This window comes from Mauremys mutica, chromosome 3 (assembly GCF_020497125.1).
Source record: "Mauremys mutica isolate MM-2020 ecotype Southern chromosome 3, ASM2049712v1, whole genome shotgun sequence".
Taxonomy (NCBI): domain Eukaryota; kingdom Metazoa; phylum Chordata; order Testudines; family Geoemydidae; genus Mauremys; species Mauremys mutica.
In genome coordinates, this window is record NC_059074.1 from 100,311,325 (window position 1) to 100,335,613 (window position 24,289).

A 24,289-nucleotide genomic window follows, 5' to 3' on the forward strand; every position below is an offset into this window, starting at 1 on the left:
TATGCACCCACCTTATAGTAGCCCCATCTAAGTTGTATTTGCCTAGTTTATTGATAAGAATATCATGCGAGACCGTATCAAATGCCTTACTAAAGACTAGGTATACCACATCCACCGCTTCTCCATCATCCACAAGACTCGTTATCCTATCAAAGAAAGCTATCTGATTGGTTTGACACAATTTGCTCTTTACAAATCCATACTGGCTATTCCCTATCACCTTACCACCTTCCAAGTGTTTGCAGATGATTTCCTTAATTACTTGCTCCATTATCTATGCTAGGTGTTGACTATGCAGACTGATATGAAGAATTCTTTCTACAGAATAAATACTATTTTTATAGCACCAGGGCTTTTAGCAGGAGGTGCTCATGAGGCCTAACCTTACTAAACTTGTGAGTTCTGTGGAAATCATCATCTGAGATGGTATTGTTGTAGAACTGAAGATTTAGGACACAGATTTAGATGTTATAATTAACCCCTATTTTTAAACTGAAAAGCATGGCAAATAAATAATAAGGCATAAGATAGCAAACAGTATTACCATAAACTTCAAGGGTTTTTTTTAATTAAAAAATTCTTTAAAGATGTCAAATATGATCAATATTTCACAAATCGTAATTGAGACTATTTTCGCTTTTGTTATCCACTCATACTTGGTAAACAACTGACAGTACACATACACAAATAATGTTTGAAGAATTAAAGTAGTGGATTACACAAACCTAAAATAAAGCTTAGATATGATAAAAATCCAACCGTGACTGACCATTTCCCAACTAAGGAAGATAAATATCAACCAGCAAATCTTAATTGAATCCACAGATTTTAAACACAGTTCCATTTTAGATGGTCTTTGGCTAATAATCTAGCAGTCTGTTAGTTGGTGCCAAATCAAAGCCACTGCTCATCTGTTTACTTTAATGAAGACATCAGTAAATTCCCTACTTTACAAGAGTCATCCACAGTCTCTAAAGAGACTAAGGCCAGGTCTACATTACAAACCTACATTGGTGTAACTACATTGCTCAAGGGTGTGAAAAATCCACCCCCCCTGAGTAATGTAGTCATACCAACCTAACCCCCAGCATATACAGTGCTGTCAACGGGGGGTGGCTTCTCCTGTCGACATAACTACCACCTCTCATGGAGGTGGATTAGCTAAGCCGACACAAGATGCTCTCCTGTCGGTGTAGCAGTGTCTTCACTAAAGTACTGCAGCTATGCTGCTGCAGTGCTGTATGTGCAGACAAGCCCTAACTCCCCAACTGAAGAAAGCATTTAAATACATCCTTAACTTTAATCAGATATGCAAGTCCCATTGACTTACATCATTGGAACTTAAGCATGTAGTTAAGCACTCTCCCTGTGGGACTAAACTTGTTCATATAATCAAAAATCAAGAACATTAATTCTCCCCTCTCAATCTCTTCATGAGCAGGAGGTCAAGTAAAAGGGATCTGTGCACGCAAGATCTGACTGTGCTGCCTCTACTCATGTTGGATGGTACCTTATTACATGGGTAGCCCCACTGACTTCAAAAAGGCAGTACTCAAGATGAGTGAGGTTATCAATATCTGTGCCCTAGTGATTAAGTAGGCAGTACTGGTGAATTACAATTGAAGTGACCATCTTTATGTTTAGTCCATGGATTAATATTCGATCCCAGGGTTTGAAGAGAGAATCTGGCTGACATTTAGGATTAACGTTTTCATTTAAAAGAAAACTAGGTTTTTACATACCACCATGCTAGGCACCTCTGAAAAAAGATAATATAGACAGATAGAAAGAAGGAAAACTACGATGGCTTGAAGAGGGATACGGAGCTGCTTTACAAAACAGTCATCTTCTCATACATCCACAAATGCCACTGCTTGCAGCATACCTTTGACCAGTTCAACACATACCTTATCTAGTCTCTGATATAAATAGACAGGAAGAGTGGCGTGCAGGTGATGCAAAAACTGATTCACCACACAAATCAAAATGAAGCAGCAGGCTGGAGATGGTTCTCTTCCCTTGTTACACAATGTCACCAAATTCAGATCAAAGAGAGTTTCATCCTGGTCAATAGAAAAGAGTCTTCACATAGACACCGGTGTGATGTCCTATTGTGTTACTGGCTAAGCAACATTAACAGGCACTTGGCTAGGCTGTGGTGCTGGAGACCCGCTGTTGATGGATTGCTGAGGAATAGCAGCTGGTTCCATTTTGCTGATGTGTGTTATGAAACGTAGACGGAGTTTCAAAGACGGCCTTAAATTGCAAATAATTTTCTCTACCTATAAAAAACAAAACAAAAAAGACTCCTCAGGATACATCTACACTGTGGCTGGGAGTATGCTCCCCAGTGCAGGCAAATGGACATGCACAAGCTCTTCTCAAGCTAATGCGCTAAACACAGCAATATAGCTGGGGGATAGCAAGGGCAGCGGCTTGGGCTAGCCACTCAAGTACATTCCCGGGGGGCTGGGCAGGTTTGTGCTCAGGCAACTCACTTGAGCAGCCACTTGTGCTACCCTGGCTACCCTGGTAGCCCATCCATCTTCCCACACTGGGAAGTATGTTCCCAGCTGCCATTTAGACGTGCCCACAAAAGTATTATCAAAACACAAAGTAATTTGACACATTTTAATGCAAGAGAAGAATGATACCCTAGAACAATACGGCAAGACGGATTTATCCTAAACGCAACCTAAATGAATCCCTGAATCACGTCAGTTCTCATCCCAAAACCGCCTTGGTCTAGGACTCAACCAAAGCCGTGCAAAATGCATTCAGGAAACATAACACGTATTTGGACTTTGCACTTTGTTTCAAAATAGAAACTTGGATCAGGTTTCAGCAAAAGATTCAATGAAGTTCAAGAACCCTTTTGGTGAACTTGGGATGATTTATGCTTTTGCAACAAAACCAGATGAAATTTAGTTATTTAATTTGAACCCAAAGCTCAAAGTTAAACTCAGAATGTGTGGATTGGAAATAGCACAAAAATCTAAACATAAATGCTTATGACATTTATATAGCAGCACTCCTGTTGCCATCTCATAAAGAAAATCAAACTCCAGTCACAATTTCTCTGTGGTCTGAAATTTGTCTCCAAATCTGGCATACAGCTTTTAACTATAAAAACTGTGCCAGTAATTGTTCGGGAACGTACATATACTGATCAGCTCTGAAGGGTTTTGTGATCCTTTTACATTTAAGATCATACACAAAAAGAGATCATGGTACAAATTGTTATAGTAAATGTAACCTTGCTTTTAGCTTCAAGGTATATTGTTCGCTTACTTGATCTTTCACACTGTCCCCAGTAAACATGTACTTCATATGATACAAGAAATCACATATGGGATCCATGTAGTTCAGATGTGTACTGCATTGGTCCACATCCAGAAGCATTTCATAAAACGCCACCCCAATCTGTTTTCATACATAAAAAACAAACGAAAACAAAAAGTTTAACACATTTGCTGTCTGGATTTACATGCTATATTTTTAAGTTTACTCTTTTGTGAAGGAGAAATACATTTATTATGTGCACCTTCTACTTATCTGATCTTCCTGTTAAACGTTTACTTTCTTGTGAAAGAAGGCTGACAACTCTAAGGTTATGTCTACAGTATGAACCAGCAATGTGATTCTCCTGCTCATGTAAATATGCTCACGCAGGCTCTCATTGAGCTAGCACGAGTACAAAGAGCAGCGTGGCCATGGTAGCACAGACAGCAGCGGTAGAGGCACGGCTGTGACAAATACATATCGACCCGTTTCAGGTGGGTTTGTACTAGGCCCGGCCTATGCTGCCCTACCTGTGGTACCACAGCCGCACTGCTATTTGTACTCGTACTAGCTCGATGAGAGCCAGCACGAGTATGTGTACATGAGCAAGGGAATCACCTCCTAGCTCATAGCATACGTGTCGCCTAACTAGCCCCACGGTGCCTCACTTTGAAAATTACAATAATTTAATAACCTTTCAAAAATCTGAATTATGGTCGTTTTATTTATGTAGTTTGCTACCCAATGCTTTTAATCAGCTTTTTACTAGGTTGAGTCAGCAAACTATTCCTCTTCAGCAAAGTATTAAGCACAAACTTAAATCTCATTGACTGAAACAGACTTTAAACATGTGTTTATGGGATTTGCTGGACTCCTAGTGAGTGCTACACCAATACAGAATAAGATTTTAAAGTCTCCTGTTAGTTGATGGGCATAAACTAATGCTAATTAATGTACAGTGGTACCTAAAGCTGGGCAAACTCTGGGTTGGTTTGTTTGTTTAATATATTCTTTTAACTGTTCATGAATTCTCCATGAACAGATCATGATTTGAAAGAATGTTTGTTTGTATTTATTAAACAAATGTTTTGTGCAAACATGTTTCAGCCTAGGGGTATTTAACATTTGATCTCTACGATTAGTCACCTAAGTCAAAAGGTATTTGTTCCCTATTTGAGAGGCAGAGGATAAAGTGAATATGTCTCTCAGGAACAGAGGGCTTGGCTACACTTACAAATTTGCAGCGCTGCAGCAGGGTGTGAAAACACACCCTCTGCAGCGCTGCAAATTGCGGCGCTACAAAGTGCCAGTGTAGTCAAAGCCCCAGCGCTGGGAGCCGCGCTCCCAGTGCTGTCCTTTATTCCCCACAGGGAGGTGGAGTACGGACAGCGCTGGGAGAGCTTTCTCCCAGCGCTGGTGCTTTGACTACACTTAGCGCTTCAAAGCGCTGCCGCGGCAGCGCTTTGAAGTATAAGTGTAGCCAAAGCCAGAGTGAGAATTTTATGGAGAAGTAACGAGGTGGTCAGTGGACTAAAGCGACTAAGAAATTTGAAGTCTTTTCCCTTTACTTTTCTCGAAGAGCATTATATTCTTGCTCTGCACGTGGAATACAAATATAAAAAAAGTCTATTTTCTTCCTGAGGGAAGAGAGAAAGAAGCCACTGGAGGCAATATTTAGTGGTTGTTTACAGTATATAGCACTCAGAAGTGTGCTAGGCGCTTTATAGAAATGTATAAAAAGATGCTCTTTTCTGCCCTGAATAGTTTATTTTTCTTCTTTTTTATTCTTCAATCTTTTTGCTGTAAGGTTTAGCAAATTAGTGCTGGCATATTATGGAATTTGTTGCAGTGTTGTCTTTCTATTGTGATATGTGTTATTATTTAAAGAAACATTAAGGGCTGCATGAAACACAGAATATGCATTTTTTGTGGTTTTGTAAGTCTAAAGAAATAAAATTAAACCCAAGAGTCAGCATAAGGTAATAGGTGACGGTGATAAAGATCTTAAGATCCACAGCACAGACCTCTACCAGTTGAGATAACAGAGTAACTGGTAGCCACAGTCAGTTGCTAGCCTGTATGTAGACCAGCCACTAGAGGGAGATAAGAGACGCACTATTACCTGACAACAGAGGAATGTAAAGACTCAGGATTCCTGAGTTAAACTCCAAATTCTGGAGAGGAGTATTCTCTAGTAGTTAAAGACCTTTCTCCTCCTGTGTCTCCAGGCTGTTTGGCCCACTCTGTTCCTATTCATTCCCCTGTTTGTGTCTATATACTCCGCCCTCACTCTTTTCTCCTTCTTCCCCATTGCTGCTATTCACCCCACCAGCTCCTGTCACCAACCCCTGGCTCCTATCCCCTTCTGCTGTCCTCCCCATCCTCTGGGTCCTGCAATTCCCTCACTCTCTCTTTCTCTCTGCCCTACCCCTCCTGCAATCCAGTCAGGGTAGATCTTCCTAATCCTCCATGCTGCTGGGGTACCACCAAGGGGAGCACTGAGAATCTTCGGAGAATTTAGCTGCTACACCAGGGGCGGGCAAAATTTTTGGCCTGAGGGCCGCATCAGGTTTCGGAAATTGTATGGAGGGCCAGTTAGGGAAGGGACTAACTCCTCCTCCTCTCATTCCTGATGCCCCCTCCCCGAGGACTTTTCAGGGGCTTATAACTTGGCCAAATTTGGGAAAATTTCACATGGATGGCAAGATGCATCCATGACACTTAGGTGACTCCCCTGCCAAATTTCAAGCATTTACTCCAAAACATGAAAGTAATGAAACAATGGCAAGATTTATACATTTTTAAAAAAAGACATGGGTATAGTGGAACCATTTTAAGTAAAACTTCACAAAAATATTCAACCTGAGGCAGATACCCATCATCAAAAATTTTAACTTGAAAGGCTGAAGTTTGGCAAAGTTGTACACACCTGAAAAAGGGTCTTATAATTAGGTCCCTACCATATTCATGGCCACGAAAAATGCAACACGGACCATGAAATCCAGTCTCCCCCTGGGAAATCTGGTCTTATGTGTGCTTTTAACCTCTACTATGCCAATTTCACAGGGGGTCCTAACCCAAAAGGGAATTACAGGGGGGTCACAAGGTTATTTTACGGGGGTCATGGTATTGCCACCCTTACTTCTGCTCTGCCTTCAGAGCTGGGCGGCTCAGCGCCCCACCGACACAGCGCAGAAGTAAGGGTGGCAATACTGTATCATGCTACCCTTACTTCTGCACTTCTGCCTTCAGAGCTGGGCCCCCAGAGAGTGGTGGCTGCTGACTGAGGACCCAGCTCTGCAGGAAGCAGCCTAGAAGTAAGGGAGGCAACACCGTAACATGCCATCCTTCCTTCTGTGCTGCTGCTGGCAGTGACACTGCCTTCAGAGCTGGGCTTCCAGCCAGCAGCCACCATTCTCCAGGTACCCAGCTCTGAAGGCAGTGCCACCACCAGCGGCAGTGCAGAAGTTAAGGGTAGCAGTACCGCAACTCCCCCTACAATAACTCTGCGACCCTCCCCCCACCTCCCAACAACTCCTTTTTGGGCCAGGATCCCTACAATTACAACACTGTGAAATTTCAGATTTAAATAGCTGAAATCATGAAATTTATGATTTTTAAAATCCTATGACTGTGAAATTGACCAAAATGGACCATGAATTTGGTAGGGCCTTACCAAAGGAGAGCATTGGGCAACCTTAACTAAAGGCTTAACTAGCGCAACCAGTCCTGTCTACAATTTATTATGCATACACTGCAAGAGTGATAAAGTGTGTGTATATATTTGACCTGATGTTTAATTACTTTAAATGCTAAGTTCATTGTATATTAAAAAGTAATAAATTTTCAATAAGCTGGTGGGTTCGATCCCTTCAAGTAGCAAGCTCCATGAAAGCACTGGGTTCTGGTCTCACAGAGCTCATTGCAGGACTGAGGCTTTAATTTCAAAGATTCCCCCTGCTTTTGAGTTTCAAAGACCAGACAGAATAGACTATAAAAAATCATGGAGCAGGTCCTCAAGGAATCAATTCTGAAACACTTAGAGGAGAGGAAAGTGATCAGGAACAGTCAGCATGGATTCACCAAGGGCAAGTCATGCCTGACTAACCTAATTGCCTTCTATGAGGAGATAACTGGCTCTGTGGACGAGGGGAAAGCAGTGGATGTGTTATTCCTTGACTTTAGCAAAGCTTTTGACACGGTCTCCCACAGTATTCTTGCCAGCAAGTTAAAGAAGTATGGGCTGGATGACTGGACTATAAGGTGGATAGAAAGCTGGCTAGATCGTCGGGCTCATCGGGTAGTGATCAACAGCTCCATGTCTAGTTGGCAGCCGGTTTTAAGTGGAGTGCCCCAAGGGTCGGTCCTGGGGCCAGTTTTGTTCAATATCTTCATTAATGATCTGGAGGATGGCGTGGACTGCACTCTTGCAAGTTTGCAGATGACACTAAACTTGGAGGAGTAGTAGATACGCTGGAGGGTAGGGATAGGATACAGAGGGACCTAGACAAATTAAGAGGACTGGGCCAAAAGAAACCTGATGAGGTTCAACAAGGACAAGTGCAGAGTCCTGCACTTAGGAAGGAAGAATCCCATGCACTGTTACAGACTAGGGACTGAATGGCTAGGAAGCAGTTCTGCAGAAAAGGACCTAGGGGTTACAGTGGATGAGAAGCTTGATATGAGCCAACAGTGTGCCCTTGTTGCCAAGAAGGCTAATGGCATTTTGGGCTGTATAAGTAGGGGCATTGCCAGCAGATCGAGGGATGTGATCATTCCCCTCTATTCAACATTGGTGAGGCCTCATCTGGAGTACTGTGTCCAGTTTTGGGCCCCACACTACAAGAAGGATGTGGAAAAATTGGAAAGAGTCCAGCGGAAGGCAACAAAAATGATTAGGGGGCTGGAGCACATGACTTATGAGGAGAGGCTGAGGGAACTGGGATTGTTTAGTCTGCAGAAGAGAAGGATGAGGGGGGATTTGATGGCTGCTTTCAACTACCTGAAAGGGGGTTCCAAAGAGGATGGATCTAGACTGTTCTCAGTGGTACCCGATGACAGAACAAGGAGTAATGGTCTCAAGTTGCAGTGGGAGAGCTTTAGGTTGGATATTAGGAAAAACTTTTTCACTCAGAGAGTGGTGAAGCACTGGAATGGGTTACCTAGGGCAGTGGTGGAGTCGCCTTCCTTAGAGGTTTTTAAGGTCAGGCTTGACAAAGCCCTGGCTGGGATGATTTAGTTGGGAATTGGTCCTGCTTTGAGCAGGGGGTTGGACTAGATGACCTCCTGAGGTCCCTTCCAACCCTGATATTCTATGATTCTATAAAAGCCAGGACAAGAGCTATATTTTACCTCTATCATACATCGTGTCCTCTCTTGCTGAAACCGCTGTAGAAAAGGACCAACAAGGTGGTAAACATAAAGTAACTGGAATTCTGTCTTCACTATGGGTATCAAGACTTCAGTGAGGAATCTGCAGTATTTCAAACAGGACACATCACTATTTAGTACATTTATCTTATGTTAAAGTAGTCATGCCACCAAAATCAACACCATTTTTCAACATTCAATATGATCGTCACTCATTGGGCTCAGACATTCATGACTGCATTTGGGGTTTTCTTGCTCTACCTCACATGGGTTGGGAGTGACAGCATTTTGCTATGGTGGAAATACCGTCAAAGTGTTTCATCCTCCCCTAAAGCCCAAACTTGAGTCCTCATGTTAAAAATGACTGAACACTTGCTGAATAACACTCACAGAACTGTACTCAGTATGTCAGCAAAACTAGCTGTAGGGATCATGACTTAGCTATGAATGGTTCACACGGTCCCAAGGACTAGAAGCTGCCTAGGCTCACCCAAGATCAGCCTGCAGAATGAAAGGGAGAGGCAAATGCAGGCCTCCTGGGTAGTGACATGGCACTAAGTCACTGAATAGGGTCACCTGATTGTCACTAGTACTTCATGCCATCCCCCACTTATGTAGACAACGATAAATCCAGGACAGAATATTAAAAGGTGAACTGAAAAGCTAAAATGGAAGCTGAGTTAACCCCCACACCCAGGCTCTGAATGCTCCCATTAATAGGGCAGTATGGAAATACATTTTAACTAGATTTTTAATGAACCGCAAGGTATGAAATGCTACAACTTCCTGGCTTTCTAAGGACATCTCCAAGTGTATCACTGCAATGTCTGCTTTAAAGCACTTGCCCCACTGGCAACAAAGGAGTTTTTCACCCCAGATGGGGCTTGAACCCACAATCTCTGGCTTAGGAAGCCAATGCCTTATCCATTAGGCCACTAGGGCCCTACAAAGATTAAAGACAAAATTACACAGAGATAATCATAATGGATGGCATTAAGCAAGTGTACGGCCACTACCTGTAAAAGCTGCAGCCAAACTGTAATGAGTAAGAAAAAACCAAAACACAAGCTAAATGAGATAAAATTTGCTTTACATCATACCCTGAAGGCTACCACAGACTGGTGGAGAGCCCAAAGATATAGATAAAAGAGACAAGAACCAGCTTAAAAACCAAAAAACCCTACCATCACCCATGTTTTAGAGGATTTTTTTAGTACTTATTCTGATTTGCTTTCTCTCTCCGCCACACACTTCCTTGTGTACATATTGGACATATTGTGTTGCTGTACACAATACAGACGGGGTGTCAAAAGTATACTTTAAATGATCAGTTACCCATTATACATACTTTGGAATGAGGGAAAGTTGGCCAATGCTAGAATGATGCCAAACGGCATGTGCCAATGCCAAAGTGTAGCTACAGCTCATCTCAGAGTAGGACTGATGGCAAGCTGTGAAGTCAAAGAGCTGGAATGGATAACCAACCCACTCTGTCTCTGATGTCAAGCTAGGACTGTTGATAACACTGACAATCCGATCATGGAGGACAATCCAGTATGGCTCCTGGCAAAACAAAAAAACCCAAATGATTGTTATTCTTTTAATTTTTAGAAGAAAAGGTAACACTTTCTCCCCCACCTTCCTCAGATTACTGTAAATTATTAAAAAATATTTATATAAAGAATTCTTAATTTACACAAATATTTTACCTACTCATTTCCTGACAAAGATCTTAATACCTAAATAAGACAAGATACCACCAATCAGGAGAGAAGAAGCCTGGGGATTGTTAATGAAAAGAAGGGTGGAGGGACTGTTTGAAAATATGGAATTTAAAGAGTGATCTGAAGCAGAAAAGAGTGGCAGTTGGTGGAAGAGGATGGGGGAACTGTTCCAGGCATAGGAACAATAGAATGCACAAGCTAAGAACATAAGAACGGCCATACTGGATCAGACCAATGGTCCATCTTGCCCAGTATCCCGTCTTCCAACAGTGGCCAATGCCAGGTGCTTCAGAAGGAACAAACAGAACAGGTAATCCTCAAGTGATACATCCCTTGTCGTCCACTCCCGGCTTCTGGCAAACAGAGGCTGGGGACAAGGATGGGAAAAGGAGACAAAGGGAGGTGTTAAGGCAGGAGACTGTAGGGAGCAAAGAAAGCAGAGATGCAGGAACTTGTAGATGAAGATGAGACGCTTACATTTTTTACAATGAGAAATAGGAAGAAAATGGAGGGCTTCAAAGGGATGCATGATGTAACTGGGGAAGGTGTGGAAATAACTTTGGTAGATCAAGTGGAAAGGGGATCAGAGCAGAAAAGGGGTGAAAAAGGGAAATTAAATCAAAAATATTCATCAGTGTTGAAGCCGAGTCATCAAACACTAAAACTCAGCATCTTCAAAAGATGAAAGTTTCTACTATAACAATTTAAACTCAATTATGCGTATTTCCTGTTCTTGTTTTCCTTGTTAAATTTTACACTTCCTTTCTATGATTTATCCCTATTCCATTATGCTCAATAAAGTTATATGGAATGTGCAGAGTTAATGTTACATCAGACTTCTTATCTTAGAGAATTTTCTGATTTCATTCTCAAACTTAAACACTGCACAAGAAATTTTGTGTAGTTAATGTATAGCAAAACTTTATTTTCCCACAAGGTACCGAGGAAACAAGATTGTGAAAAATCCAGTTTTCATGCTTCCTCTCCCCGCAATCCCAAAGTGGGTTTGGTCAGACAATGAAGGACAAAGCACAGGTTTTTCATAAGCTTCCCAGTGGCTTTTGGAACTACTCCAGGTACATCAGAAAGAAACTAGTCGCATTAATCCCTCACAGAGATTACCAGCTATATCAGCTTTTATGGAAGAATGAATTCTCTTCTCTGTTCAGAAAATTTTAAAATACATACAGACTCACTGGTAAGGCTGTGATAATCAATCCAATAGCATTCATCCAAGCTGTGATATTCTCTCTTGGCACCAGAGGCTGACTACAAATAGGGAGGGGAAAAAAAAGTCTGAAGTTAGATAAGATTTCTCATGACTTTTGATGTATTTATGATGAATGAAGTATATTCCTAGAGAAATTATAGAATTTTGTCTTAAGAAAAAGCTCTATATACAAACACGTGACTATGTGGTTTATTTAACTGGTTAGTTGAGTACCACATTGACACTGCATGGAAAACTTTTAAAACAATTTTGTTCCTGTAACATGTTTTCTTTTAAGATATTTTCATTAGAGGCATTTGTACGAATAAAGTCTTCACAGTGATATTGGTTCCTTTGATGACTCATTTCCCCATGGTCCCAAAGCCTGCATCAGGGCAACCTTCCTTGGCTGAGTAAGGTGGGAAAGGAATCCTTTCTTTCAACCTATCATTACCACTTAGAGATGGCCATGTGAGTCACTGATTAAATGCAAGGTGCTTCGTCCCTTTACAACTCTTTCAGTACCTGCTGGCCCAAAAAGCAAGTCAGTGAGCTTAGGAATCAAGTCCAAATATCTCATGTGGCAATACGGAATGAGATCTGTAAAATGCAGTTCCAATATCAGATGGCAACAGTGAAAATTATGATAACAGATATTAAATGCGTATAAAAATTTAAACTATGATGCATTTTTGGACCTCAGGCATCCTACCAATTTTTCTGCTTTCCTCCCTTCAGTCAAAGATCTTTTGTTGCAGCAACTGATGGCCCTCCCCCTCTGGATGTGGAGTGCTATACATGACTCCTTTCCCCTCCTGTTAACGCCTATGAACACACTGGACAAGTTGCTGACAAATGTACGGTACTTCCTCCATCTCTCCCACATGAAGCTGAATCTCAGTCAACACCAGCACTGGGATCTAAGGTACTGTATAGGTATTCACCACACACATTTTTTGTTCTTGGCTCTTAGAATGGCATCCAACAGCATACTACTGCTCACCTCCCAAGGATATCAATATATAAAACAATGTTTAAGAAAAGGAAGTTTCAGAACCAGTTAGCAATTTGTAACCACTGTACTGCTTTTTGTAGAGAGCAATGTACCTCTTTAACACAACATTTAAAAGTGCGTTGCCCACATCCTTTCCTGGAACAGCCAAAGCCATGAGTTCAACACAGGTAACATGAAGAGCATGGGCAGCTGGGTTAGGAAACTCATTGAATCTCCAGTCGCAGTTTGGAAATGGACCAGGTGACTTGCCAGCCATAGGTAACAATGATTAAGGAAAACAACAAATTCCCACATGGGGACTGGTAAGAAGCAAACAATGTAGTTCTGCATGTACAAAATGTATTTATAACAAAATATATCTAATACACAAACAAAACAATAAAGTCCCACAAATTCCTGATGTGTGTATTTTTCACACACACACACACTAAAGGCCACAGTCAATCAAAGGCACATATTTAAGACAATAAGTCAGTTATTGGAAAGCATTATTTAAATAAATATCTAGAGAAATATCTGTATATATAGAAACCCATACATACACACAATACAACAGATACTTTTCTAACAGGAAGATTTATTGAGTTTGGGCCATGTCAGAGTCCATTTACACTAAACCTAAGATATTTTGTTTATTAGAAAAATGGTGAAAAATTTCTACACTATTAATAATCTGTTTTGAAGTATATTGTTAAATGTAAACATACTACTCGTATTAGCATTTTTCAGGTGGCAACACTGAAAAACATTAAACTCTTGAATAGACAAAGAACAAATAACAATGACTATCTGATTGCCACTGAAAATTAGAGGCGTTCCAGATCAACAACACAAAGTGCTTTTTTCTACTTACAGGACAGTGGAATCACTGGCATCATTAGACGCTTAAAACTTATGTAAACTAGGGGTTTATATGCTTTTAGTTTCCCTCAATCAGAGAGACAAGTCCAGCTCCGCTGAAGTTGGACATCTCAGCAAAGTAGAGGAAATGGTGGAGCTGCGGGAGGAGGATTAGAAAGGTGCACAGAGAACTAGCCAACTTCTCAGCAGGTTGGCATTAGAGAAAAGGGGAAGAGGATGGCCAGGGAGAGTCAGGGCAGATCTATGCTACGGGGCTAAATCGACCTAAGTTATGCAACGCCAGCTACGTGAATAACCTGAGGTCGACTTATTGCGGTGTCTACACCACGCTGGGTCCCGTTGACTTACCTTATGATTCTCGTTCTGGTGGAGTGCCGGAGTCAATGGGAGAGCGATTGGTGATCGATTTAGCGAGACTTCACTAGACCTGCTAAATTGACCGCCGTGGATCAACTGTTGAGTGTCGATCCCCTGGTAAGTGGAGACAAGCCCTCAGTCCTACAGTGTTTCAATTGTATGGAACATAACCAAACTCTGGTGAACTGAAACTACAATACTGATAATTTTCTTTAAGCACAAATCATTATAGAAAGGATATTGTCTACTAGTCTTCCAATCAGTTTGCAATAATAAGTGTCATCGGGGATCCATGGATTATCTTCTCGTACATTCATAGCAGATTTGAGATAAGTGTCACTTAGACACCAGCCTTGTGGTCGATTATCTTTGAGAGAACCAATGATGGCATGGACAAGCTTCCGCTTGAGGTTTGTGCGCTCTCTGAGATGCCTCTCGTAATAATGAAGAGTATTGTATAGGTATGTCACTGGACGGTCTGCCAACAAACCCCCCCATAAACACTGTAGTATCACACTTAATTTTATATTGTTAATAGTAAGCTTATGCAAAATTAAGGGTGATGTAAAAACAGATATACGAAGTAGAAATGCTTCATGTTTTTATCGTTGCTGTACCACTATGTTAAATGAAACTGGACAAAAAGTGTATCTGAAACGAGGTCAGAACCAATATTTCTATGTTTGTGATATTGCTTAAAATATTATTTACAAATAAGTAAACTCCTCCTATAAGGCCTCTCTATATACACAGCATTAGAGAGCATCTCATGGGGAGACCTTGACAAGAAACAAGGAGTAAAAAGAACAAGACTGACACTGTTGTGCCATTATTACAACATGGTTTGCGTCATACTCAACATGATTACAACCAAGTTAAAAAACTGTGTTTGAACCCTGCTGAGAAGGAAGAGGATGGATAGAGTGGGTAGCATTAAACAAGGTTCTTGCTAACAAAGTTTACTATATCAAAGCCCATACCACACTGAAACAGCTAGATCAGCGTTCAAAAAGAGTCAGCCATTATGGTTCTGCTAGTAAACCAAGTTGCTCTTCAAAACACAGTTAGCTAATAAGGTTTGGTTTCCCATTGTGGACAGGACTTTACTGATATGAACCATGATGAAGAATCTGTAGTGATTGTATCACAAGTATAAAGAGCTAATGGGCTTGAAGAGCTTACCATGGAATTTGTATAAGCCTCCTAGATGATCCAATAGAGTCTCCAGGGACTTGGACACTGGAAGCAATTCCAGAAATCTGTGGATTACAATATCAAATACTGGCAGGAAACGGAGGCACACATTTCCAAAGTAGATGGGTAGGTACTGGGGTTGGATCTGAACAGGAGGGTTGACCTGTTCTGCCAACCCTTCAAAATACAGCTTTTCAGGATATTTCTGTAGAAATCAAAAATAGATTTTTTTTAAAAAGTATACTGAAAACATTACTGAGTACTTGCAATACTTTAAAAATGTACTGAAGCTACTTTGTATTCTAATCTGTAGACACTCCGTAACAATTTAGAATTATATGTATACATGTACATGCAAAGAGAAGGTATGAACACAGTAACTAAATATAATTGGACAAAATATAATAAACTCATTTTTTCTTGAAAAAGTATTTAAAAAAAAGAGAGTTTCAGAGTCACTAAAACTGGTGCAGGGAGGTATAAAGTACTAAAAGAAAATTAATCCTGATATCAGGTAGCCAGTGACACCATCACTTATCCAACCTTCTTGTCAAAGACTCCAAGGAAGATCAAGAGAGAAATCAACTCTATTTAACATTATATGCTTCCCCTGGAGCCTAAGAACACTGGTCTGTCATGTGTTGAATCAATACATTAAAAACAATTTGTATGAGATTTCTCCCCGGGGAAAGGAATGAAGAAGGAACCACACATGACATATAAAGCATAGCTGGATGGTGCTTACATACCATGTGATGGGGCACAGTTTAAGATTTATATAATATTCCAGCTGTCATGCTCTGCCTCAGCCAGCAGTTACCACTTTTTTGGCAACACTAAAATCCAGACTGTCTCCCTCTCTGTGAGTGTTACATTCTATTTTCAATACTGTGGAAGCTTGCAGAAGCCTAGTTAAATCTGCCCCTTAATGATTACTAATGGTTAACCCTATATTAATGAAAAAACAAATAATCTATATTTTCCCCAATTCACAAACAGAAAGGAGAAACTGGGTCCTTGTTCTTTCTGACTGGCTTCCAGAAAAATCAAGGATTAAATGTGGGATTCAGATGAGCAGAGACTCCTAATTCTTCAGTCACGTCTATCTTTTAGTATTACATGCACATTTTCTTTTTACACTAATCTGTAAACATAAAATAATTTTACATTAACCTAAATATTCAAAAGTTACTAACGTTAAATGTACCTTTAAAAGTTACCGTTGTGGTGTTAAATGACACACTGAATAGCAGAACAAGGAGTATAACCAAAATGCAAATAATACACAAAACAAAGGACTACTTCAGTATCCCAACTGCACAGCACACATTGCACAATCCTCTGGTGTAATCTATAGTACCTTATGATAACTCATGTGTTTAGTATGCCAATCATTCTGCAGCCAGTGCTCTGGAGAGTTCTCCTTTACAAAATCACTCACTCGGTTTCTAAAATCATTAGGCTTGAGTAAGAGTAACTGAATTATGAAGTAGCAGACCTGGGCTTCATTTCCTTCATGACTGCGCATAGCCTTTAAACAAACAACAAAAGTATTAGATTGCAGAACAATGTAAAATTATAGCTAATGCTGTCTGCTTTCATTCATAGATTCCAATGCCAGAAGGGACCATTGTCATCATCTAGTCAGATCTCCTGTATAACAATGGCCTTGGAACAGGGGTGGCCAATCTGTTGCTCTGGAGCCACATGCGGCTCTTCAGAAGTTAATATGCGGATCCTTGAATAGGCACCGACTCCGGGGCTGGAGCTACAGGAGCCAACTTCCTAATGTGCCAGGGGGTGCTCACTGCTCAAACCCTGGCTCTGCCATAGGCCCTGCTCCCACTCCACCCCTTCCCATCCCCTCCCCTGAGCTTGCCGTGCACTTGCTCTTCCCCCTCCCTCCCAGAGCCTCCTGCATGCCACAAAACAGCTGATCGGGAAGTGCGGGAAGGGATGGGGAGGCGCTGATTGGCAGGGCTGCCGGTGGCCGGGAGGAGGGGATCTGATGGAGGGGCGGCTGATGTATTACTGTGGCTCTTTGGCAATGTACATTGGCAAATCTGGCTCCTTCTCAGGCTCAGGTTGGCCACCCCTGCCATAGAACTTTCCCAAAATAATTCCTAGAGCACATCTTTTAGAAAAAACATCCGATCTTGATTTAACAATTGCCAGTGATGGAGAATCCACCACAACTCTTGGTAAATGGTTAAGTATCTACATTGTTAATTACTTTAGGGTGATTAAACATCCTAATTTTAATATAATTGGCCAGCCAACTCACCCACTCACTATATTCTGTGTGTGTAGGCACAGAATGGAAGCAAGGGTCTGAAGTCTGGACACCATCCCCTCCCAGAAATAAGTGCTCATCAAGTCACTCTTTTCCCAGGGAAGAAATTCTCTCATGTTCCTCAGTGAGAGGCATCCCCAATCATAGCTTTATCCCAGCTGCCAAATCGATTTTACGAACATCCCTCCAACACTGATAGTATCAAGAAAGGTATGCCAGTTTCAAAATTCTAGTCATTCCGGGGTTAGGTCTTTGTGGAACTGCAAACACTGCATTCAGTTTTTGACGTATCATCTTGGACATTTCTTTTGGTAGCACTAAGAGATTTTAAACTCTGGTGAAAGGATAGTACCTACTGAAGTAATACTTTAGCTAGTTTTTTGAGAATTCCTAACCAATGAAAAGAGCAAGGGAACTTAAAGAAGACTCAGTCTTCTTTAAGACTGAGCATACAATCCCTCGTACCCACCCTTTTGAGACAGCTGGCAGATCTTTAACCTCCCTGAAACAAAGATAGCTTTGTCCAAAGGCCACATGAGGTTTTCCATTTATTTGCCAATATGGCATCTGTGATGCACCTTGTTCCCTTTCAAAATATGAACTGTCATTGCAAAGCTAAGAGGGAAGAGAACCAGCCCCATACAATGGTGTTAACAATTCCAATTCGTTCAATGCCGTTATATGATCAATAAAGCAAGACAGAGTTCTCCTCACCAGAGAATGAGACATTTGTGATACTCCTAGTTTTCACTCACTCACTCACTCAGGGTGTGTGTGTGTGTGTGTGTGGGGGGGGGAAATCTGTAGTTCTATAGTACTACTGGATTATTGAACTAGTAATTAGTCACTATTCAATTCAATATATTTGCACAAGAATGAACATAGTTTTTTGGGGGGGAACAGTAGGGTGTTGCCCCCCAAACTGCAAGCCTCAGGCAAGCATGGAATTTGCCCCCAATGTGATGCCCGGACTGAAGCTGCTTCCCCAAAAACTGAAGTCACACTACACCTACGCAAGTGACTGCTATAGAAGTGGATCAGAAAACATTAGCCAAATTTTGGATAAAGAAACATCTTGCAACTAACCCACTAAGGTCATACTTACCAAGCACAGTATCAGCCTGTCCAGTGTTACAATGTTATATTTCCACACCATGTCATTAAGAATCTCAATACATTTGTTGAGTTGCTGGCCTCCCGCTGACGTGGAGAACTCATAGACCAAGAAATCTGCAAATGTCCTAACGTGAGCAACCAGAGCTCGAGCCCCAATTCTCTCCAAAACTCTAGCAAGCAGAGGGAAAGAAATGATCTCGTTACTGTAACATGCACATAGCAGAAGCAGACTGCATAATGTATAGATGTCTTGATACATTTTTATCTGGCCAATTTTGCAGGACTGTGTTTCAAGTTTTTATACAAAATATGCATTCAAATACAAACATCAAAACATGCTAATAAGCGTAACCCAACTCCCAGAAGTGATGGCATTCCAGATCAGGATACCACAGGCTGCTAGTTAGCAGTAAAAATAAATCATTTTTGGCTTCATGGATAGATACTGGGCATAAGTCTCTATAAATATACATGCATGTCTTGTAGAACTGAATTCTTCAGTTCTACATGAGATATGACATGCTGCTAAAAACGAGTTAATTTTTTCTGTAATTCGTTTTTTACACGCACAGTACCAATGGCATCACATTTCCTAACTGTAGGGAAGCCTATCAAGCATTTTATCAGATATTTAGTACGGTAATTGCTCTGACAGGCCTAGTGAGGGAGGAAAGAGGATAACTGATTTTTTGTTGGCACAGCACATTTTAAGCTTTCTAAAACTGGAAATGAGAGTTTGACAGCAATGAAAATTATTAACTTCTTCAATTCAGAAATAAGCCTTCTGAGCAGTCAAACCCAATAAAACTTTTGGTATTTGGCCTTCGACTAAAGTTATTAAAATATTTCAAATAAATAGTAAATGATGAACAGAAAGACTGTCTAGATCAGTGCTTCAACGTAAGTAAAACTCTGACTTTGTAGACCACTTATCTCTCCCCACCACCCAAAAAACTCCAACTCAACAGCTGAATCCTTCACCTGCATCTGTCACTTTTATCAGGAGATAAGTACATCATAGAAATTTATACATAAAAAAAGCACCAACCAGCAGTAAGCACTACTGTTAGACATTATGCAATCCTTAAAGTATGTTGAACCTTCTAATTGTACATCAAAACCCATCATCGAGCAACGTACTAAAGCTGATAACCCTGGTGTAGAAGAACTGTGCCCACTGTACTGAAGAAAGCTTACCATCCCCTTAAGTTATAACTGGTACAGAATGCAGCTACATTTTTAAAAGCTCACCTGTAGCCAATCTGATTAATGTGATCAGTCTCTAACAGCATCTTCCATAGGAGGCAAAGGAATAGGGGAGGGGAGCCCTGCATGGAAAAGTGGGTGATTATATCATTCTCATTGGTCATAGACTTCCACTTTCGGTATTCCTCTTCCACATTCTTCTTTAGGTTAAAACGGCTTTCTTGGGGAACATTATTCTGTTTGAAAAATGCCTGAAATAAAGTTTGTTTGTTATTAACTGACAAGTCTGAAACATTTAAGCAGTGTTGTTGTAGCTATGTCAGTCCCAGAATATTAAAGAGACAAGGTAATATCTTTTACTGGACCAACCTCTGTTGGAGAGAGACAAGCTTTCGAGCTTTCACAACGTTCTTCTTCAGGTCTGGGAAATGTACTCAGTGTCACAGCCACCCAAACACCCTGAGAAAAGCTGCTTCAATACAGAAATAAAACCTCCTCTGAATACACACCCCTAGTGGTCACCTATCACCCCACACTGGAACCCATCCGGGATATCATCAAACAACTACAACTCATTCAGTGGGGATCCCATCCTTACAGAAATCTTTTCTGAACCCCCTTTTCTGGCCTTCAAACAGCACCCTCCCCCCCCAACCTCATCATCAAAAGCAAGCTCCCCACCGACCAGGAAACCTCAAAGTGGCAGGACACCCTGCCTGAACAACAGATGCAAAACCTGCTGACATATCTCCACTATGAATGAAAACCTTTTCCAATGTGAAAGAAGTCATCTGTCATGTAATTTTGCAAAGATCTGCAAACACTGCTTTATCTTTTTTGGTAACAACCACTGCCCAAACATTTCATCCTAAAACACCTACCATTTCAAAATCATGCACGATTTCTCATGTGACTTGGGCATAATGTAGAAGGGAAGAAAACTAACTATGAAGGGGACAACAAAGATCCCACTGAGATAATTATTTTCCCAGCTGTTCAAGCACTTAGTTTGAAACAATTACCTGCAGTGGAGCTGGAAAACAGCTTAGTGTGTGTGAGGCCCAATTATGGGGAGTGAAACTCATGATAGTCTGCAATATGTCCTTGCACCAAGTTCCCTGAATTGAATCGGAGCCTGTGAAAAAGTCTAAATGGACACATATGCAACATTAATCAAACACAATGGATTGGTGAAATTGGATCTTCACATAAAACTGACATTTCCTCCCCAGGCTTTTATATTAGTAGGACTCAAATCTTGGAAAAAACAGACAGGTTTACGTATTTGTCTGTCTAAAATATTTATATTGCCCATCCTCCCTTTTTTCGTTCTTCTTTTTCACACTCCTGATTGATTCTGTAGAACCAACACACCCGTGGGGAGAATGGGCTGGATTTTATCCTGCTGAAGATGCACAAATAAGAAGTTATAACAGTTTCAGAATTACTGTGTGGCAGTTGCAGAATCTTTATGGCTGTTGACAAATGAGCTAGAAATAACCCAGTTTCGTTTTAAGATACTAGACTTAGCTTGCTGGACTGGCAACTGCAAGACACACCTTGTTTGTAAACTGAGTAGGTATGATATGGAAATCATTGAGAGACAATCAACAAGACATCATTTTTAAAGAATCAACTTTTCTGAACAGAAATGCATGTGAAGCCTATGAAACATTCTAACTTAGTCAATGTAAAAAGCTAATGTTAATGCAATGTTAAGGTTGCAAAAATTGAACAAAAAAGTCAGAAAATGCCCAAAATCTCTTCCCCGTTCAAACTTTCACTCTCTTGGATTTTCTGATATTATAATTGTACTAATTCTCCAGTCAGTCTCCAGACTATCTGAATTTCCAAAGTAAAAAAAAAATAAAAAAAATAAATAAAAAGCTTTTAACTCTCTCCTATCTAAAACACTCATCCAAACCTTTCAGGCCTTTAAAAATCATAAAAAGGACATAAAAGCCAAGTTTTCTTTTGCTTTGCAGATCACCTTTAAGAAGGCTTCTTCCACAACATTAACTTTAGCCCTGTTCTACATTCCATATATTTTTATGGTGTGCATTAGTACACAAGCATTTAAATGTAATAAGGAAAACTAAAATGGAAAATACATTTGTGCAGGTTAACTGACTTTACGTTGTAGAATAAATATTCTAATATTCAATTCTTGATTTCAGAATGTTAGCATTGCATTAATGCTAGCTGTTGGCCCCTGAGTGGCATCTCTGTATTTGGAGGAAGATGATTTAATCCACTTTCATGTAGATTATCCCTTATTTGACAAATTCACTCTTACCTGTCACATGTGTTGCTCTTGCTAGAGTCAAAATCAGAGCCCTGTTGAGTTCTTCTGACTCTGCTGAAAGAACTGTTTTAGGGTCACTAAGGAAACGTGTAAATTGTGGTTGGACCTCAGAGCTGCCCAACGCTGTGATTAGCCTTAGAGCAGTGCTCTCAACACTAAAGAAGACAAGGAAAAAAGTTAGGCTGGTTAGGGGAAAGATAAATACACTGCTACTATAAAACTGAAAAACTTTAGTACTCCTTGTCATTTGTTACCTTTTTGCTTCACATAATACGTATATAATTGTTTTCAAAACAGTTTTAGTATGGAAAGAACAATGTACTTGTGCTTTTTGGTGGCTACGGCCAAGAATTTTAGATGATCAGTGATTTTGGATGCCTCCATCTTTGGGTTTTAAGAAAGTGCTGAGCACATACCTTCTGAAAAGGGGCAAGAACTCTCCTGAGGGGCACCCAAAAATCATTTTTTTTTTTTACATTTGAGAATCTCAGTCCAAAGATGTGAAGTCATTATTTAAAGAGACAAATGTGGTATAGGAAGTTGCAAAGCCAACGTCTTCATTTACAGTGCCAGATAGTAATTATACCGTTTGAATTAAAATCTCAGGGGGAGGGATGGAGAAAGGAAATAAAATATTTCTTTTCATTTGAGGTGCATTATTTTAAATTCTTCATTGGTCCAACAACAGCTAGTTTTCTCATTTGCTAGTTAGAAGCAATTTAAGAGATATTGACATTGTATCATCTAAATTTATTGAAACACCTACAATGCAGAGTCCAATTGTTTCATTTCTAGTTGTGTACTTCTAGTTCTGTGTTGACAGGTCTCTGCCATGATCTTATCTTTCAAGAGACATGCAAAAGTTCATAACCATAATCACAATCAATGACAACATAGACTCCTCCACTTTCCTGTCCCTCTCACTTTTTCCCCTGCTCTCTCAGCGGAGATGGGTAACTACTAAGCAGCTTACAGTTGTACGTGAGCTAATAGATCAGAATGTAGGCAGAAGGACTTCCTTGGTATCAACTGAGAAAACTGATCTGGACAAAGGAGCTTGATACTCAACAGCTCATACCCTTCCTAGGGTTTTGCTTTATTAACAAGGACCTTTCAACAATTAAGTTCAACTCAAGCTGTTTCCCCACACTCAGGGGCGGCTCCAGATCCCAGCATGCCAAGCGCGTGCTTGGGGCGGCATGCCGCGGGGGGCGCTCTGCCGGTCCCCGGGAGGGCGGCAGGCGGCTCCGGCGACTGGCAGAGCGCCCCGCCGCGGTGTGCCGCCGTGCTTGGGGCGGCGAAAGCGCTAGAGCCGCCCCTGCCCACACTTGACTGCACCTTGAGCTTCTACCACAGGACTCTCAGTGGAGCTGGTCGGGAATTTTTTGATGAAAGCCCTAATCACTGGGTTATTGAGTATTCTGCAGGGAATGTCCCCCAATCTCTCCAATTGGTGTGGTTCCACTTTGTATTAATTTGTCAGGCACTAGCTCTATAATCCTGCAATTAGGGCACTCAGTTGCGATGTGGGAGAGCCAAGTTCAAGTCGCTGCTGCAAATCAGGCAGAGCAAGGACTTGAATCTGGGTCTTCTACATCCCAGTGAGATTGCCCTAACTCCCAGGCTATTTCCTACTCTGTGGTGGGACAGTCTCTCTCTTTGGCTTTTCGTGGAACACTTTGAAAGGTCTTGGTTTCATAATGATGCAGAAAAAACCAAACGCTGAAACCTTGACATTTGTTGTGAAATGGAATTCTTGTCTTCTGGTCAGCCCTACTGCTCAGTCCATACCCTGATAGTATCTTGTTCCATTATATTCAGGGAAGCCACCTGCTTCTGATTCAGCAGAACTCATTTAACACTTTCCTAGCAGAATCAACAGCTGCTAGCAGGATGGGTGTATCAGGCAAATACTGACAACCTATTATGTAAGGGTCATAAGAACATAAGAAAATAAGAATGGCCATACCAGGTCAGACCAAAGGTCCATCTAGCCCAGTATCTGTCTACCGACAGTGGCCAATGCCAGGTGCCCCAGAGGGAGTGAACCTAACAGGCAATGATCAAGTGATCTCTCTCCTGCCATCCATCTCCATCCTCTGACGAACAGAGGCTAGGGACACCATTCTTACCCATCCTGGCTAATAGCCATTTATGGACTTAGCCACCATGAATTTATCCAGTTCCCTTTTAAACATTGTTATAGTCCTAGCCTTCACAACCTCCTCAGGTAAGGAGTTCCACAAGTTGACTGTGCGCTGCGTGAAGAAGAACTTCCTTTTATTTGTTTTAAACCTGCTGCCTATTAATTTCATTTGGTGACCCCTAGTTCTTGTATTATGGAAATAAGTAAGTA

General features: G+C 41.0%; 1 protein-coding gene and 1 non-coding gene across 3 annotated transcripts in view; both read right to left on the reverse strand.

Moving 5' to 3' along the window:
* Window positions 1–540: 540 nt before the first annotated feature.
* Window positions 541–24,289, reverse strand: part of MED23 (mediator complex subunit 23) — a 54,118-nt gene continuing 30,369 nt past the window's right edge. For both annotated transcript variants that reach the window (XM_045010778.1, XM_045010779.1), the window contains 13 exons: window positions 21,925–22,088; window positions 20,651–20,775; window positions 19,674–19,879; window positions 18,412–18,592; window positions 16,374–16,544; window positions 15,002–15,218; window positions 14,061–14,297; window positions 12,694–12,859; window positions 11,573–11,645; window positions 10,001–10,215; window positions 8,635–8,755; window positions 3,292–3,423; window positions 541–2,282 (listed from right to left, as the gene is read on the reverse strand). In XM_045010778.1, coding sequence (XP_044866713.1) covers window positions 2,124–2,282; window positions 3,292–3,423; window positions 8,635–8,755; window positions 10,001–10,215; window positions 11,573–11,645; window positions 12,694–12,859; window positions 14,061–14,297; window positions 15,002–15,218; window positions 16,374–16,544; window positions 18,412–18,592; window positions 19,674–19,879; window positions 20,651–20,775; window positions 21,925–22,088 — 2,167 coding nt within the window. In that variant the 3' untranslated portion in view covers window positions 541–2,123. The remainder of the gene's footprint in view (window positions 2,283–3,291; window positions 3,424–8,634; window positions 8,756–10,000; window positions 10,216–11,572; window positions 11,646–12,693; window positions 12,860–14,060; window positions 14,298–15,001; window positions 15,219–16,373; window positions 16,545–18,411; window positions 18,593–19,673; window positions 19,880–20,650; window positions 20,776–21,924; window positions 22,089–24,289) is intronic.
* TRNAR-CCU lies at window positions 9,522–9,594 on the reverse strand. The gene has a single exon. It is a non-coding gene; the product is annotated as a tRNA-Arg (tRNA).